General features: G+C 31.1%; 2 protein-coding genes across 4 annotated transcripts in view; both read right to left on the reverse strand.

Moving 5' to 3' along the window:
- The window catches only part of LOC125071670 (max-binding protein MNT-like), a 29110-nt gene extending 28021 nt beyond the window's left edge, over positions 1-1089 (reverse strand). Inside the window, exon 1 of the mRNA XM_047681996.1 lies at positions 942-1089. Coding sequence (XP_047537952.1) covers positions 942-1011 — 70 coding nt within the window. The 5' untranslated portion in view covers positions 1012-1089. The remainder of the gene's footprint in view (positions 1-941) is intronic.
- A 5753-nt stretch (positions 1090-6842) lies between these two features.
- On the reverse strand, positions 6843-16880 carry LOC125071810 (phosphorylase b kinase gamma catalytic chain, skeletal muscle/heart isoform). Of its 3 annotated transcripts, none has more exons than XM_047682202.1 (12): positions 16537-16880; positions 15577-15752; positions 15146-15278; positions 14066-14217; positions 12483-12573; positions 12330-12359; positions 11907-12013; positions 11152-11249; positions 10437-10520; positions 8110-8271; positions 7738-7933; positions 6843-7462 (listed from the first exon to the last, which is right to left on the reverse strand). In XM_047682202.1, exons 1-11 carry the CDS (start codon positions 16626-16628, stop codon positions 7799-7801), a joined length of 1260 nt encoding a protein of 419 aa, XP_047538158.1. In that variant the 5' UTR covers positions 16629-16880; the 3' UTR covers positions 6843-7462; positions 7738-7798. The 3 variants fall into 3 exon arrangements, with proteins under 3 accessions (XP_047538158.1, XP_047538157.1, XP_047538155.1); XM_047682201.1 differs by having other exon boundaries at positions 7734-7933; XM_047682199.1 differs by having other exon boundaries at positions 7742-7933; positions 16537-16879.
- Between the last annotated feature and the right edge of the window lie 326 nt (positions 16881-17206).

A 17206-nucleotide genomic window follows, 5' to 3' on the forward strand; every position in this document is an offset into this window, starting at 1 on the left:
ATTATGTTCACCGTATAACATATGTAAGTGCAGACGCCAAACCATTGTGAAATAATTGCCTTGGGCTTTATTTTGAAGTAAAGTTAAATAATATATGGATATCGCAATTAGGATGTTTCGAGTAAACAAGGCAGTCACAGGATGCGTGTGCACATCACGAGTCGCCACCCCACCTCACCCCGCGCTCTGCGCTGCACCGGCCTCTCCGCTCCCGCCCCGGCCTCGACACGAGGCGATCAGCTGACCGATTGCCCGCATCCATGCCAGCGTCGCACTCAGTGACCAATGCATTACGTTTTACCGCCTTGATTACGTTGTACTTAACAGACGCAGCGTTGTACGTAAAATAAAAGAAAACGCTCGCTAGATGAATTACGAACGAGTAACCGCTCACTCAACATGCGCAAATATAGCGTAGGTGTGCGTGTACAAAATGAGTACGATAGAAAAGAACACATACCCAATATTACTTTAGAGAAAACTAACGTGATGTCATTGCAACTACACACAACTCGCAGTGAAGGCGAACACTGAGAAAGAAACTGTTGAGAGCGTCAAAGTAGTGCCGGATCGGAAATCGCGTGCGAGTGATAGAGACGAGAATCGCTCGCATCTCGGTTCATCGCCTCAGTGTAAATTTTGTGTTGAAATACATAGCACTGGCGATATTCGCTGCGGACGAGGTAGTCTAGGGACGGTCGAACGTTATACTCTCTTGAAAGTTAACAACATCACACCACGTTCTCCATATTCACACAAAAACACAACATGGCATAACTTGACACTCGAGCGAGCGGCTCTCGTAACCGGCGAATTTCGGGCTTCCTTTGTTTACGTGGGGCGGGGCGGACCGCGGCTGCGTGGCGTTCAAGGTCAAGAGCAGCAGGCGTCAGCCGTCGCAGGGCGCGGGCCCGGGTACACCGCGCACGCTCGCCACTTACCGGCCTGGAGGCGCCTCTCCTGCAGCTCGATGAAGCGCGCCGCCTCGAGCAGCGTGTCGAGGAGGCTCATATCGAGAGCGCGGCACGGCCGCGCGCGGTACGAGCGCGCCCGCTGTCACGCCGCGACTGGCCACGCGCGCCGCAAGCCGCTCACGTGGCCGTCCGGCCTACTGGCGAATCGCGGCGCTGCACGCGTGTCACGTGTCCCTCATCGTTCACCAATGACAACACAAGAGAGCGCACCGCGCGGGGCGTGCGCGATCGATGGTTGTAGAGCCAGAGGTACGAGTACGACAGCGATACTGCGAGAGCGACGGCCGACGAACAATCGAATGCAGACGTCGGTGCTGTGACGCGGCACGCTTTGTTTATATCGAAATACTTTAGCGGAGCGCGGGCGAACTACCGGCGACACCAGCAATCGCGCAGCGCAGCAGCACGTGTCGCCCGACTTTCACTTCCAACGCGTGGGGAGTTGAGGACGCACGGAAGTTGATAAGTTATATTTTCACCTAACATCCTATTATTTCTTGTACCTCTGTACTAGACACCTAATATTCTGCAATATACTTAGTATTTTTACCAAACAATCATCCAATCGAGGTAATTGCTTATATAATAAAATATTTTAAAGTTATCTAGATAAAATTCGTTTTATAATTATTTTTCAACATATAATAGATATGTATGTATGTGTAGTCGTGAATGTTTCTAACACCTCGAAATTACTCCAAGATAGCACTACGAACAAGGTCGCTAACCAAAAATTTCCTTTAATATTTTTTTCAACATGTCAGGTAGGAGGTGTTTTGTCCTCCAATTTAGCCAAGATTTTTTCGTGAGTAATAACACTTAATAATAATAAGTATTAATAATAAGGAATAATTCCACAATTTTTTTTATAACATCTCACAACCGTATGTCCATAAGATATTTTTAAAAATAATATGTTTAGGTATTGGTCTAAAAATTATCAAGATTTTTTTGTACTGCAAAAACTTACCAAAAAAACTTGACTTCAATATATGTAAAATAGCATACTGTAGGTTTTAACCATTTGACAACTGAGGTACGAAGTCTGTTCTTTGAGAATAGTACTGTTTGTTAATTAAGATTTCGGTCCATTTACTTCGTTATTGTTTTCATTTATACGATTCAGTATAAAGGATCGACGAATATATTAAATGATAATCTATCCATTACTTATTATTAATTCTAAAGCAAACTAAATCTGAAAACGGGACGTAATCGTAATGTTTTAAATTTCAACAGTTTATCAAAGTAAAAAATAAAGCAGTTTTAAAACAGACTTTCAACTGTTCATCTAAATAATGTCACAATGAAAAAATCATTTATTCATTTTAAAGTTAATTTACATTTATAGTTTTTCAAAATACTATGTATCCACCTTTCGATAATATAATGAGATTATTTTAATTACTGCGTATGTTGTAACATCATCATTAAATAGTATAAAACAAAGTCGCTTACCGCTGTCTTTCCAAATGTATGCTTATATATTTATACAACGGATTTTGATGCGGTTTTTTTAATAGATAGTATGATTCAAGAGGAAGGTTTATATGTATAATACATGCACAATATAGTAGAGAAACACTGATAATTTTAGAGGTTTCTGAAGTGATGTTGTAAATAAACAGAATTTTTGCGCTTACGTTGCAAACGCTGTCTGAACCCTACGAGATAGATCAAAATAATGTACCTAATAAAATATTGTACACCTTAAAAAGGTCTTCAAAAAACTCCGCGATGGTATATGTCTATCTCTTAGGGATAACTTACAATAGCCATTTTTTATCCTTTACTTTTTACGAGAAATAATGTCTTATTTTCGAAACGATTTTATTTTATTTACCCTAAATACATTGTGAATTTAATACAGATCAATATGGCCCTTTACAGCGTAATTAAAAATATTCATATAAATTTAAATGAATATTTTCGAAGACATTAGAGATTTAAAACGCCAGGGACATATTAGTTTGTATTTTCTAATGACTGAAAAACTGAACGTTGTAACACATTCAGCATAATATTTAGTATTAGCATTGCACCCATGCGAAACAGGTGCGGGTCGCTAGTTAATAATAAAATAAAACTGTTTAAAAAATGACGATCTAATAAAATATACAATTGTCATATAGTGTACTATATAAATAATAATAGGGCAACTCATTTATTTGTTTAAAATAAAGTATAGATGAATACCTAAAAATCAATACGATCCTTCCTTTACTATAATTTACGTCGATATTGACCTACGAAAGTTATTTTATAGTTACGTGATATCGGCATTGATTTATTCAAATACAAATAAATTCAAAGGAGTTAGTGAACATTTGGTTATGCTACGTCGTTGAGTTATCCGATATCTACGATTTCAATCAAAAAAGAAATAAATCGATTTGCTAATAGTTTTGCTATATTACATACTACTTATACTTCTTAGTTAATATACGTTATTAATAATGAAACAATATTCCACTAAACTACTTACATCCACTTGAATTTTCCTTGAAAGTTCGATAACGACTTCGGAGTTCGGTGACATTAAAAACGCCATTTTTCAAGAATTCATATATTGAATACCATAGATAATTCAACATAATTGATCGTGATCAATGACATGTCAATTCAATGGCAAAGTTTTACATTTTTTTTTTACTTCTCCTGTAATTGACATTTTTTTTTTTAAATAGCCTTGTATTTGTTAATTTCTGAGAGGAAACTATTTGGCCTTTTTCTGAACATTTTTAATAATGATTTAATTAAATAACGGTTAATAACACTTTATAATAAAATTATAGACTAGACTTAAACTTTAATTAACCCATTATTCGTAATGATTAAAACCTAAACCAATATATCTTAAGAAAATAAACAAATAATACAATTTTTAACTTTTTCTAGAAAACAAGGACTGTACTGTTGACGTAGATATTAAAATAATTAACTTGATTAGCTTGGTTTAACTTGACTCAAATGTTAATAATCCGAAGCTCAATGAGGACAGGACTATGGGTGGAGGCGACCATTTTCCATCAGGGAAGCCGTCATATAAACTGTAGGATAACTGTAGGTTTCAAATTCACTGACACACATTAGTATAGTAAGTATTTGGTATCACGAAGGCGATGTCTCGGCCGGTAGCGCAACGTCAAACTATCTATACACAAATTAGGCAAAGACAAAACAAAACAGTTCAACATATCTTTTTACTTTGTCAATAATTTTTTTTTGTATCTATTAATGCGCTGTATCGTTATCAATAAAAAATATTTTAGACATTTCCATTATAACAGAGTATATAAAAATGTTTTAAAAATAAAACAATTATGATCGTGGAATTTCGACCACTAGCTACTATAAAAGTAATGATAAAAAATTGTTTTAAAAGCAAATTTTTAAACGATACGTAAAATAAAAAGGCGAACAAATTAACGAATGAAAATTAAGTCCGCTAAACAAACCTTAGATTTACGTGTTTAATGCACTTGCTAATAACTCATACTTATATATTGTGCTCTACTAAGAGTTTATGATAAATTTATTTTTATTTATAATAACACTCTAATACTCTAAGCTACATATATCCACTCTAATTTTATTTTACTTCCATAATTCCGATAACACTTTTGTCGACGTTCAAAACGTCATTTTTTGGCAAATCTATAATGAATATCATAGATTAATCAAGCTCTCGATTAACCAATGATATCGCGTCAATTTACTGTCAAATGTTCAATTTGGTTTTTTTGGAAGTAAATGTATTAATAATGAAATATTAAAGTAATATTCGAGTTAGTGTTATTAATATTTACAATAAGACAGATACAAGATATTTACTCGAACTTAACTGTTCGGAAATTATTATTTACTGGATTAAAAAAGTAAGTTTTAGGTAACAATGTAATGAAAATTCATAATCGAGCAGATATTATATGTAATAAATAAATACAAGTGGGTAGTATCATTTATTAATTATAAACATTTAAAAATAATTAAATAATGTAACGGCTATCACGGTAATTTGATGACAAGTTTTAAACCGAGATTAATTCATACAAATTATTAGCTATTTTTTTTTTTTAATTATAAAAATGTCTCATGCATGGTTTAAAACAAATTCTGGGGAATTAACTTTCCTTGCAAAAATTATGAATTGCGATGTCCATTTTATGAAATTTGGTTATTTTTTTTGTATGCGTGATTTCATTAGGTATATAGTTCGTAAAATATATTACTAGAATAAATAGTTAATTTTTAGATATCATATAAAGATAGATGAAAAATCTTTATTTTACAAAATACAAAAAAAAAGGTTTTACGAAAAATAGAAAGACATATTGCTTGATACCTTAGTATCACATAGGTAACCTGGGGTTTAGTGAAATTATTAAATTCGTTTTGTAGAGAAGGGTAATACATATATATGTATATATATACATTCACGTAGATTTTAATTGTTTAATATTAAAAATAAATAATATATATTATATGTTAGGTTTTACAATAATGTGAAAAAAGCAGTAATAGTAGCATAGTAAGTATATGTATTTGTTTATATAAGGACATCACTTTAGCTCCAAACCATTGCAATGTTCTTGATAATAAAGACTACATTTTTATAGGAAAAAAATACCATAATGAAATCACACATACGAAAAGTATATAAAATCTTCATATTTTGAGTTAATTTCTAATATATAGAGGAGATAACTTGGAGATAAAAAACAATTTGTTCCTAAAAGAAAACTCAAAGATATTTTTTTTAAATAAAACATTTGTTAAAATAACAAACGTAAAATATATCAGCTCTCTAAATACTTCTGCTAATATATATTATCTGTGCAAAGTTTACAAGAATCGGACAAATACACTTTCTATATAGAAACTAAAACTCATGAGAAATAAACACAGCACCAGGAACATTTGAATACAGCTATTGTATGTGTTGTAATAAAAACCTGTTTTACATAGATTAAATATAAGTACATAGATACAAATAGATATAATTACTTGTTACATATTTTTATTGCTTCATATACGTCACCAGATTTTAAGCACCGTTAATTTATAATAAATAATTGCAGGGATATATTGTAAGCTGTTAATATAATTGTACAGAACACCGATTTTATTATTATGGCCCTCGGATCAATTTCCCTTAAATAACTAACCTAACCTAAAAAATATAAAGCTATCGACATTTTATTCATTTTATTGTAACTGTTCGTTAATTACAATCTAAAATTTTTTATTATAATATTCTTTTGACCTGTTTCAGTTACTGCAGCCATTCAAAGGAGATTATTTAACTGCGCAGTTTTTGTGCGCAAATATGTACAGGTACTCTCTATTCGAGACACGAAACGCAAACTTCCAGACGCTGTTAACCTCCCAACTCCTGGATGTTACTGATAATTTACTGTCAGAATATATAACTTATTACTGGCCTGATCCGGAATTTATACCCAGAACATTGGGATGTAGACTAGTAACGAGGAAGAGGGATAATTATATCGCAGTGGTAAGAATTATTATACGTTAACGGTGACCATTAATCGGTGGCATATACATGTACTCTGGTTTTTTTTATTAATAAATTATAACTTAAGATGATTGTCTCCTTTCATCGGCAACGATTTATCGACTAAAAGAAAATCATCTCCCTTACGTCACAATATATATATTTTTAATTTTATTAAAACACTGTTAGAAAAAAATGTACTGGATAATAAAACAGTATTGACGTAAAATATTATTCATTTATCAGTCGAAAATTTATAAGGCAAAAGTGACTAAACAAAATGTTTAGTTTTTTTGAATCACTTAGGTAAATCACTTGGTGTTAAAAAGGTGCATTTTTGCTCAAATACAACTTACAAAAGTCTCATATAACAATAGCAAGCGTTGGAATAATCAAATCTTTTATGTCCCTGTGTCTGAAATAACGATGACTGATTTGTCCGAACAACATACTATATCACAAGTGTGTGAGTAAGCCAATCTTAGTACCCTATTGGGAAAACCACACGACTATTTATAAGGCCAAACTAAGTAGGAATTTGTGGGTTACTCGGGTGAGCCTATGTGACTATTATAACAATCTTACTAACTCTGGTATATAGTTGTCTTAACACCATATACATATATAAAAATAATAATTTAAATATACCAATAATACTAAATCTCTATACACTACCATCTTAAATTTAATGAGAAAACGATTTATAAACTAAATAGAAAACCTTGTTTAAATTCTTTTACGATAACAATAATCAATTCTATATTATTATTATTATTGCTACAGTTTCGATTGCTAATTGTAATTAACTAAGAATTTTGTAACACAGTCCACTCGGTATAAAACGATGTTTTTTAATTTCGTTAAATCAAGAACGAATCAGATTTTCAATAGATTTTTTATTACCTACATCACACATGTTTGTTCGCTGATTCTGACTCACTTCTTCTATAGTGCTGCTATCCTGGTATTTCTGTCGAAGATAACGGTTTTCGTTCAGTTAAAATATTTCTAAATAATAATTATAATAAATTCGTGTATTTTTGGTATTCATTAATTTATTATGTATTAATATTACTTGTATTTTTATCCTTCCTTTTTACGAAATATTGATAAAATATATTTTATTAATATTCAAATATAGGCTCTCTCGCACATCCATCAGTTATTATATTTAATAATAATAATACCTACATAATAAACTTTTTTAATTGACTCATATTTATATAAAAAAAATGATATACCTACTCACCAAATCACCAGGGAAGCAGCTGCGGCAAGGAGATAGCCATTTCAGTTGACTCATTAGTTATCGACTCAAGTTGCTAACGTAGAGGCTTTTTAGCTCGGTTTTCGGCATGTTCTCGAACAGTGCGGCGCGGTTTTGACCTTCTCCCTTCTTTACCCAATGTCCGTACACGCGGAAAGCACAACCGTCGATCACCTTAACAAGACACAGATAATTCAGTGAAGGATAGAAAGTGTTAGTATAATAAATTATAGAATTTTGTCAATAGCAATATTTTCACTAGTCAACGAGGTAGATGTGGTATCGATATATCTAAAATAGACTATAATTTCTTAGTTTTTCCAGACATAAACTGAATTAAAACCTGTTACCTTTCTCAGTGCTCGCATGGCGTACGGATCTATCAGCGCATCGCAGAGCGGCACGGCACGCGCAGAGGTGTGCGGCAAACGACGCAGACGCACCGCGGCCCGCACAGTCAATAGAGCGAGACGCAGCTTCGCACGGGCGTTGAAACCACCGGATTTTATCGCCTAGTTTTACGCAATTAACATTATCAAACATAAGAAATAGATAATTTATGTACTTGATTTACGAGAACATGATAAAACATTACGCATAAAATTTAAATATATATTTTTTAACGTAAGTAAAGCACATTTAATCTGATTTTAAAATATTTTAATTATAATAATTATTTAATAATAAATATCATATATTGTTGTGACTTATGACAAACAGAATATAAATACATTTTGCGTAATTATTTTGTGTAATATTAAAACTAATCCCACACCCATTAGTTCATTTTAATAATAATACAAATAAACAACCCTCAATAAAACAAATCGCCCGATAAAATTCCAATATTAAAATGACACCCATGTTTAAACAATGTAAAAATATAAATGTCTGTCGTTTTAAAATTAAACCCGTAAATAAAAACACAATCCACCAATTAAAAAAAAATAATCAACAATAGCATTGAAATAAATCCCTTCTAAAATGAAACCTCAAAGCTATAAAACTTAAAAATAACATAATTATTATTTATATAAAATAAAAAAAACTCTATTGACAAGTGTCTCTATTTAAAAACACGATCTATCTTATGCTTTAACTTAGGTTAAAATGTATTATTTGCCTATAGCTTCAAAATGCAGCCTTATTGAATAGTTAAGCGAAGTCAAACAGGTGCAACATAGTCCATACAAACGGTTAAAGCGAGAGAAAAGCTTAAAAGCACGTGATTAACTATCAAACAGGGACGTACTCGGTAAAATAAAGATATTATGACAGACTTCATTAACATAATATGGATCAGATCCTAAACTTGGGTTCTAATTTTGAAGGTTTTGTTTTATATTAAGTCTTTGATGAATTTAAAAAAATATATTGACAGTCCGTTATCATCCCTGTTCGTAAGCATCTCAAAATATTATTTAATAGTATCTGTGTTGGTATCTAGGTGTAAGTTTGTGTTTGTTTCTTGATTAAAGGGTGTGTATTCTAACATTGATATCTCTCTTTCTGTCATTTTTCGTAAAAATAAGTTACAGTGTTGTTTAAGTAAAGTCATAATTTTAACGTAATTTCTCCTAACTTCTATTACAAAGATAATTCATTAAAAATAATAATAAAAACATACTAAGGTACAATAAAACAAATACAATTACTATATATTTGGTCGTCAAATTCAACCTGTTGTTTGGTGAAATTAATGACTTATACATTTCAGTGTTTATACAGAATCGAATCTCTGATCTACAAAGCCGATATCCAAAGATTTCGTTACAAAATATTATTGCGTCCGTCACCCTGTCAATAGATTATCGTCACACTACATATCTGGTTAAAACGTTCGGTCTTAAACTAGATATTTTAAATAAGATTTCTTATGTATTAATTCGGCAGTTAAATCAGCAACTACTTACTACTATTTCTAGCACTAATTATGCTTTCTATTAAATTAACTTATTATCAAACTTCGATCTAGTGGTATAAAAGATTATATTTTGTTAGCAGAAGCTTATTGAAATCGATTAAACGTTACTAGACAAATTAAAATAGTTAAAGGCTCAATAATTATCATAATATTTGTATAGTCAATTGCTACGATAATTGTTAGAAAGGTAATGTATGTATAATTGTATATGTTATATGTGTTGTGTGTGCATTAGCAGTTTAATATTGTATAATCCAATCCAATTGGAGGAAAAATGGTGTATGCACAAATTTAAACTAAAACGAGTTTATTTAGTGAAAAAATAATTGAACGGTAGCTTAATATTCACTATTTTTATGGATTTTCAATCTAGAATTTTCTGGAACGTTATTAAAAACTTTAATAGGGACAAATATTGTCATATGCCAAATTTAATTCTGTATTTAATTATTATAAGATTATATAATAAATAAAAATAACTTATAAATTTGTTCATTATTTTTTAGTCGACGATACATATTCGTAAGGATATAAATATCGAACCTAGTAAAGGTTTTAAAACATTTAAAAGTTGTTCGAAATTATTACGTATTGTATTTTATTGAATGCATATAAATAATGAAATGTATGAAATAATAATGTAGGTTACAATTTGTTTGTTTGTTTACCATCTCGACTCGCTATTGGAATGGACTATACAATAAAAAGGTGATGATCTATTATAAGCTTAACCACATATCCCTAATACATTACCATTGCCAACTGGTCGATTCTGGACATTTTGCGGCTTGTACCGGCATAGGACTTCTTCAGCGGGGTCATGTCTTGGTCCCAAAGCTACCGGAACATTATAATAACATGCCATCAGAGCGAAAACTCGAAAAAACATTTCATTGACTTTAAAAGTTAATTGTGCGATATTCATATTTCATATGATATTCATATTTCATATGATATCAATGAATGTTTTGGTTTCATCGAGTACTTCGATGAAATGACGTAAGCTTCAAAAAGGTAAGTGACAAGTATTCATTTATGCGTTTTATTTTTAATTTGAAACGGTTTGTAAATATTTAAAAAAAAAGTGATATAATAAAACGCACAAACTTATTACTTATTGATTGCAAAATAAGCTCTACGGTGTGCTCTACGCTAAACTTATTAATGTAGATATTATTAACAAGAAGAGTAATTTGTTGTGCCAATTGAACAAAAAGTATTGTTATTAGAAAAAAGAAATATTAAAAACAAAGAAAAAAGCTGAAAGTATAATAACATAGTACAAAAAGACTGTTTTCTTTTTATAATAATTGCGTAACTCAAGCTCGAGTGCGATCCTCGTAAAATAAATACAGATTTAATCAAAATCTGCTTTTTAAACAAATTTAAGCTCAAGCAAAACATTAAGTAAGGATCAAATAATTCGCACAAAGTACCAGGGCGGCAGAAATCGTAAAGAGTCACTCACCACCGTGTGGAAGAATGAATGAAGTAAGGCATCTTCGATGTCGATCCTTTCACTTGGTTCAACAACAAGGAACCGTCTGATCAGATCTTTAGGGTCTTCTGCAAAATTATTAAACAATGTTTATGGAGACCTTTTTGTGTAATGTTTTCTGTTAAAGTTCATAGCTAGTTTTAGATATTTATTTATAATATTATTTATAAATACTAAATTGCGACATCATTCACAATTTGTGAAACATATAATATCTTTGTAGGTTTTTTGAAAAAAAATTAAAATTATTTTACATTATGACAATTTTTGGACCTATTGGTAGTAATATTGAATAAGTATTAACAATATACGGCTATTTTTTAATATTTTATTTATCCGAATTGTCTTGGAGAGCTTGATTCATTCTGGACCACTAAGATTGAGCATGTTCTACGACTACTATATTAAGTGGCAGCTTACATATTCTGATAACTTTTCTATGAACTCTAAACTATTTATTATAGAGACAATTACGAGTACGCCACAGTTCTTGAGTCTAGCCAACAGAAGAATAAGAAAGAACCACTGCTTAAAAACTTACCCTGCTTATGAGATTGTAGGCAAATAAATGTTTAAACAAAATGTTTGAAGGCAAATAAACGTTTCTCAATTTTTGGCTTAAACAGTTTCCAAAATAGAAGAAAAACCACACTTTTAAAATTTACTATGATTGAGATTTGAGATTATAACGACTAATTACGGTGTCCTTTCCCTTTGTCACTAACCTGAAATATCCGCCCACTCGGGACTCGTGAAAGAATATTTCCCTTCCATAATATTACGTAGCATCACCATTTGTTTCCGATGCCAAAACGGTGGACACCCGACTAACCTGTAGTGTTACGATGGAGAGAGACCATTAATTGACATAGACCCTTTTTATTTCGAAATATAAAACATTCATATACCGAGAGAAGTTTAAGTAAAATATTAATATTTACTATGACTAGCGTATCACCCCGGCTTCGCACGAGTGCAATTTATTAATAAAGAAAATGATATGATATAAATACCCCTATAGCATTGAAGAATAATGTGGCTTTCTACCAGTGAAAACATTATTAGAATTTATTAATTCGTTCCGGAAATTACCCCCTACATACAAACAAACCTTCTTTATAATATTAGTATAGATTAACGCTACTTACAATGTAAACATTATGACGCCGCATGCCCATCTGAAAATAAAAAATAGTTTTTAATTTCAACAAACTTTAAGCATGTTTTTTACCATTTCAAATCCAAAAAGTACTTAATAGTTTTTGTTTTTATTTTGTAACTAAAGAAAAAAATATTCTTACGTGTCAACCTCCTTGCCATAGCCGGGTGCGTCTTCAAACATATTAGCTTTCAGGGTTTCTGGTGCCAAATATCCCGGCGTTCCACATAGTTCTGAAAGAATGGAATGACTCATTAATATTCTTATACACGTATAATGTAATTTGAATATTCTCATTGTAGGGTTTTGTGCAAACAAGTCTGGGTAGGTACTACCCACTCATTACATCTACCGTCAAACAGCAATACTTAGAATTGTTGTGTTCTAGTTTGAAGGGTGAGTGAGCCAGTGTAACTATAGGCATGTGCCTATGAGAGAGATCATATCTTAGCTCCCAAGGTTGGTGGTTATATTTCTTACAGCGCCAATGTCTATGGGCGGTGGTGACCACTTACCGTCAGATGGCTCATTTGCCCGTCCGCCTTCCGAATAAGTATATACAAAAACCAAATATACATCATGTAGGTATTAGCGCGGATTGATAAGTGCCCTTGCCTTTTATACACTTTTATCCTTGGTGGTAAGCATTTGTGTAAACCCGTATTTTACAGTATTTTATTATTTGTCCATTGGCATTGTCATGTAACGAGTTTCCGAGTTTGTCTTACAGAAAGGAACTACTGAAACATAATATTGAAATGAGAAGTAAATAGTATGTAGTACAAGTTATAACAGGTTTTGTAAAGCATCGGCGCATACCAGTAACATTACAGGGAACAAACGTTTTAACATCATATTTCCATCGTACTTATACAAACACATGATGTTTGGCATTTTAACGTTGACTAATATTTTATAATGTAATCTGATTGATATATAATTTTCAAATGATTATAATTTCACGAGGGACATTGGATGTATTGTTGTTATTTGTCTTTTTTGTATGTATGAAACATACTTTTATTTATATATATATATATATATTATTACGTTAACATAGAAAGAATAACAATATTGTTAGTCCGGGCGCTTTCCAAGCGAACGCTGCTAAGACTATATGATTTTTGTATGGTAAAATAACTGATGTGTAGGTGAAGAATAACTGAAGCAGTTTGAAAAACGCGAAAAAAATTGCGAGCAAGATTTTGAAGTTACCCATATGTCTAGAGAAATTTTGACAAACAGCAATATATTTATATAGTTAAAGAAGTAATAATATCTACCTACCTTATTAATAAAATACTCTAGGGATACTAATACAGATAAATATTTTTTGGCGCTGAAGTTATATTAACCATTCTTTACAACGACAATGCGCCACGGACCACGGGAACTAAGATGTTATGTCCATTGTGCCTTTAGTTACACTGGCTCACTAACCTTTAAAACCGAGGCACAACAATACTAAGTATTATTGTTTTATTTATTTATTTATTTAGAAGACACACCATCGGCATATACACAATAAAATAGTAGTTAATAAAAGAACATCAGACTTATTCTGTGTGGTACACCATTACAGGCGTGTACGACACTTAAGGCAAGCTTAATGTTTTAAGGCCGAATACCTGATTAGTGGATAACTACCAGACGGGCTTGCACAAAGCCCTACCACCAAGTAGGATAATATCAAATATTTGATGACTATTGCCTACATTCACTTACCGAATAACTTTTCGCCATCGTTCAGCACCCTTGCAAAGCCAAAGTCAGTTATCTTAACGTTGAGTTGATCGTCAAGTAGAATGTTCTCTGGTTTAAGATCCCGATGAACTATACTCTTGCTGTGTATAAAACGAACGCCCTCCAGCACCTGCCTGTGTAATGCGACAGACAATTCAATAGATATTTATTTTATTAGCTGTCATATACTAGATATATATTATGAGCTTTATTACTATTACTAACTTTACACATTCAAATATATCGTGTCTTGATTCAACCATCTTTAACGAACAATTCTCCTGAATTTTCTGATACACATATATGAACAAATTAACAATGTACGTTTTCGCAATAAACTACTAGGCGTTCATAACACGACAAGAGATTGAATTAAACTGGGCTGATATTTTGTATAGAGTGAGCCGGACTGAAAAGATACGCGAATCCTGTTGCTTCTATTGTTTATACACGCTGTTCAACATTGAATGACGTAAAGCAAAATGAGTACGATCTTATCGAGGACAAAACGAAGATTAGAAGGTCAATATTTGATCGAATTCTGTAATAATTATTAAGTATTAATAAAAATCTTTATTACTCGTGTTATGCTGCTATTTTTTTTAAGCTCAAGGTTTACAAATATAGAAAGAAATATGGAAGGCTATATGAATATAAACGAAAAAAAAACCTTAAAATTAAGACAAAGAAATGTTGTGAACAACTTCTTAATATATATTAAACAATTAATAGAAACCAAGTTGTTTACACAGTAATATAACTTGGAAGTGATTATAACTATTAGTTCTTTTATTTATTTTTTTTATTATCAGACATAGGCTAGTGAATAAAAACTACAAATAATTTAGGTGGATATTAAAAGTTGGTATGTTATTAATGGCATTAAAATCACCTAATATCTCCAACCCCACGGGAGTACTTTTGAGTACTCATTGTTTGGATTCCCAAAATTGTATAGGTGGTTGAGGGATTAAAGCATGAATGTATTTTTATTTATAAGTTGTTGTATTTTATGTCTTATAGATGTAGTTCTAATTAAGAATATATTTTTAAAGAACTTACCTCATAATATATCTAGTTTTCTTCTCTGACAATGTCACAACTGATGTCAAATAGTCAAACAGTTCACCATTTTTGCAAAGCTCGAAGACCAAAAATATAAATGTCTCGGATTCAAATACATCTTGTAGTTCAACTGTAAGTGAGATTCATTCAAGTGTCAATCAGTAATCAATAAAAAATATACAGAATACAATAGTTATACTAATTCACTATACAACACAGTATATTGTCTGTAAATTAAAATGAGAAAAAAAAATTTAGTAGCTTCCAAGTACATTCTGAATGTTTTACTTATACCTTTATTTTTTTATGTTAACCTCTTTTTTTACAGTCTAAATTTTGTTTATTATAAGGGAATTATCTCTATGGAAATAAAAAAAATATAATTATATTTATCTTAATGTAACCTAAATATCATATAACTCACTCACTAATATAAGGATGACCAGCGACCATTCTCAGTATGCTGATCTCTTGTCGGGTGGCATCCCTCATTGTGTGCGTATCCACACCATCCTGAGACTCCTGACTGAGGTCAATAATTTTAGCAGCATACTCCCGGCCAGTCTCTTTTTCAACACATCGTCTTACTGTTGAACTTATACCTCTAAAATAAAAAATACACTTATTTATTAGCACATTCATTTTATTTTCTTATATGTATAACAGCCAATATATTTATTTTATTATATACTTTTATGTTATATTATTGTTTATGTAATTTAATTTAATTTAGTTCTAAATAATATCTATATATTTGTGATTTCTCCTTTTATTGATGGAAGGCTTTTAGCACAGATAATTGGAATTGTGATTTAATGGGGAAATTGCTGCTAGCTTTTCACAAAGTCACTTTTCACGAAGCCACAGTAGATAATTTTAATTTGTAAATACTGATTGACATCCTCAAATGAAATAAAAACTAATAGAAAATATATATTATTGGCATTTAAATAAATGCGAAAGAATTATTTTATTAAAAATTCAAGGGGCTTATATATACATATATAAGAATGAATTTCCTAAAAATTAATTTGCTATGTGCTGAAAGGACAAAATCATTTTCTATTTATATAGTCATCATATAATTTTATGCTATGTGTGCCTACTAAGACATCTTATTTAATTATACTATATTTAATATTAATTATCATATTTTCTTTTGATCTTCCGTCAATATTATTACAAATTTGATAATTAGTTTATTTTCAAGGTCACGGTGGACCAACAAAAATATTACAATTATTAAATATTATCCTCTGTAAATTGATGCTTTACGCTTTGTACATACTGCGTACGACAATTTTGGCAACAACGCAGATCTGGCAATTACATTACAATGGCTTGCCTATATATATAAATAATATCGTTATTGTATGCCCACAACGTACCTCCCAATTATTTCTTTCGGTTCATATTTAGCGTAGAATTCCTTTGCCGCATCTTTATCGGGTAAATTGTCGTCATCCTCTTCTTTAGCCATGTTTATTTTTTCCGGATTAATTTTATTTTATTCACAATCTCCGGTCATTAGCAAATAATCTATTCGCAATGACGAAAGGTTACTTAATAGAAACAATTAGAAAATTAGTATAAGCTTTCAAGGACACAATTCATTTAGACTTGTTTGATCCTAGGAATTGAAATATACTTTAGTAAATTTTTAATCGTTTTTTTAATTACTTATATGCTAAAATATAATCTTATTTTGAGGTCACTAATAAATATTCAACCACGGCTGAATTTGACATAAAAATTAAAAATAGTATATTTTTGATCTGTGTATTTTAGATACATAATCCATAGACAAATATAATCTGAAGACGTCAGATGAACGAGTTTTTGTTACAAATTATTTTTTGCTAAAGCAATGTTATTATAATTGCTATAAATTCGAAATAAACATTAAATTATTGTATATAATGTCAAAAATATTTTTATTACCCGTATGAAGATTGTTAAAAAGTATTGTTAACTTAACAAATACAATAGTAGAATAAATAGTTATTTAATATGTAATAGAAAGAGGAACGTTTTTTTGTTACGGAATATTTTATTTAT

The sequence above is a fragment of the Vanessa atalanta genome, chromosome 20 (assembly GCF_905147765.1).
Source record: "Vanessa atalanta chromosome 20, ilVanAtal1.2, whole genome shotgun sequence".
Classification (NCBI taxonomy): domain Eukaryota; kingdom Metazoa; phylum Arthropoda; class Insecta; order Lepidoptera; family Nymphalidae; genus Vanessa; species Vanessa atalanta.

Excerpts from the sequence above, each read along its gene's own strand:
- LOC125071810 (XM_047682202.1), bottom strand. The coding sequence starts at position 16,628 with ATGGCTAAAGAAGAGGATGACGACAATTTACCCGATAAAGATGCGGCA. Across the intron at positions 15,279-15,576 it reads CGCTGGTCATCCTTATATTA|TTGAACTACAAGATGTATTT; the intron begins GTGAGTGAGTTA and ends TCTCACTTACAG. Across the intron at positions 14,218-15,145 it reads AAAACTAGATATATTATGAG|GCAGGTGCTGGAGGGCGTTC; the intron begins GTAAGTTCTTTA and ends CGCATTACACAG.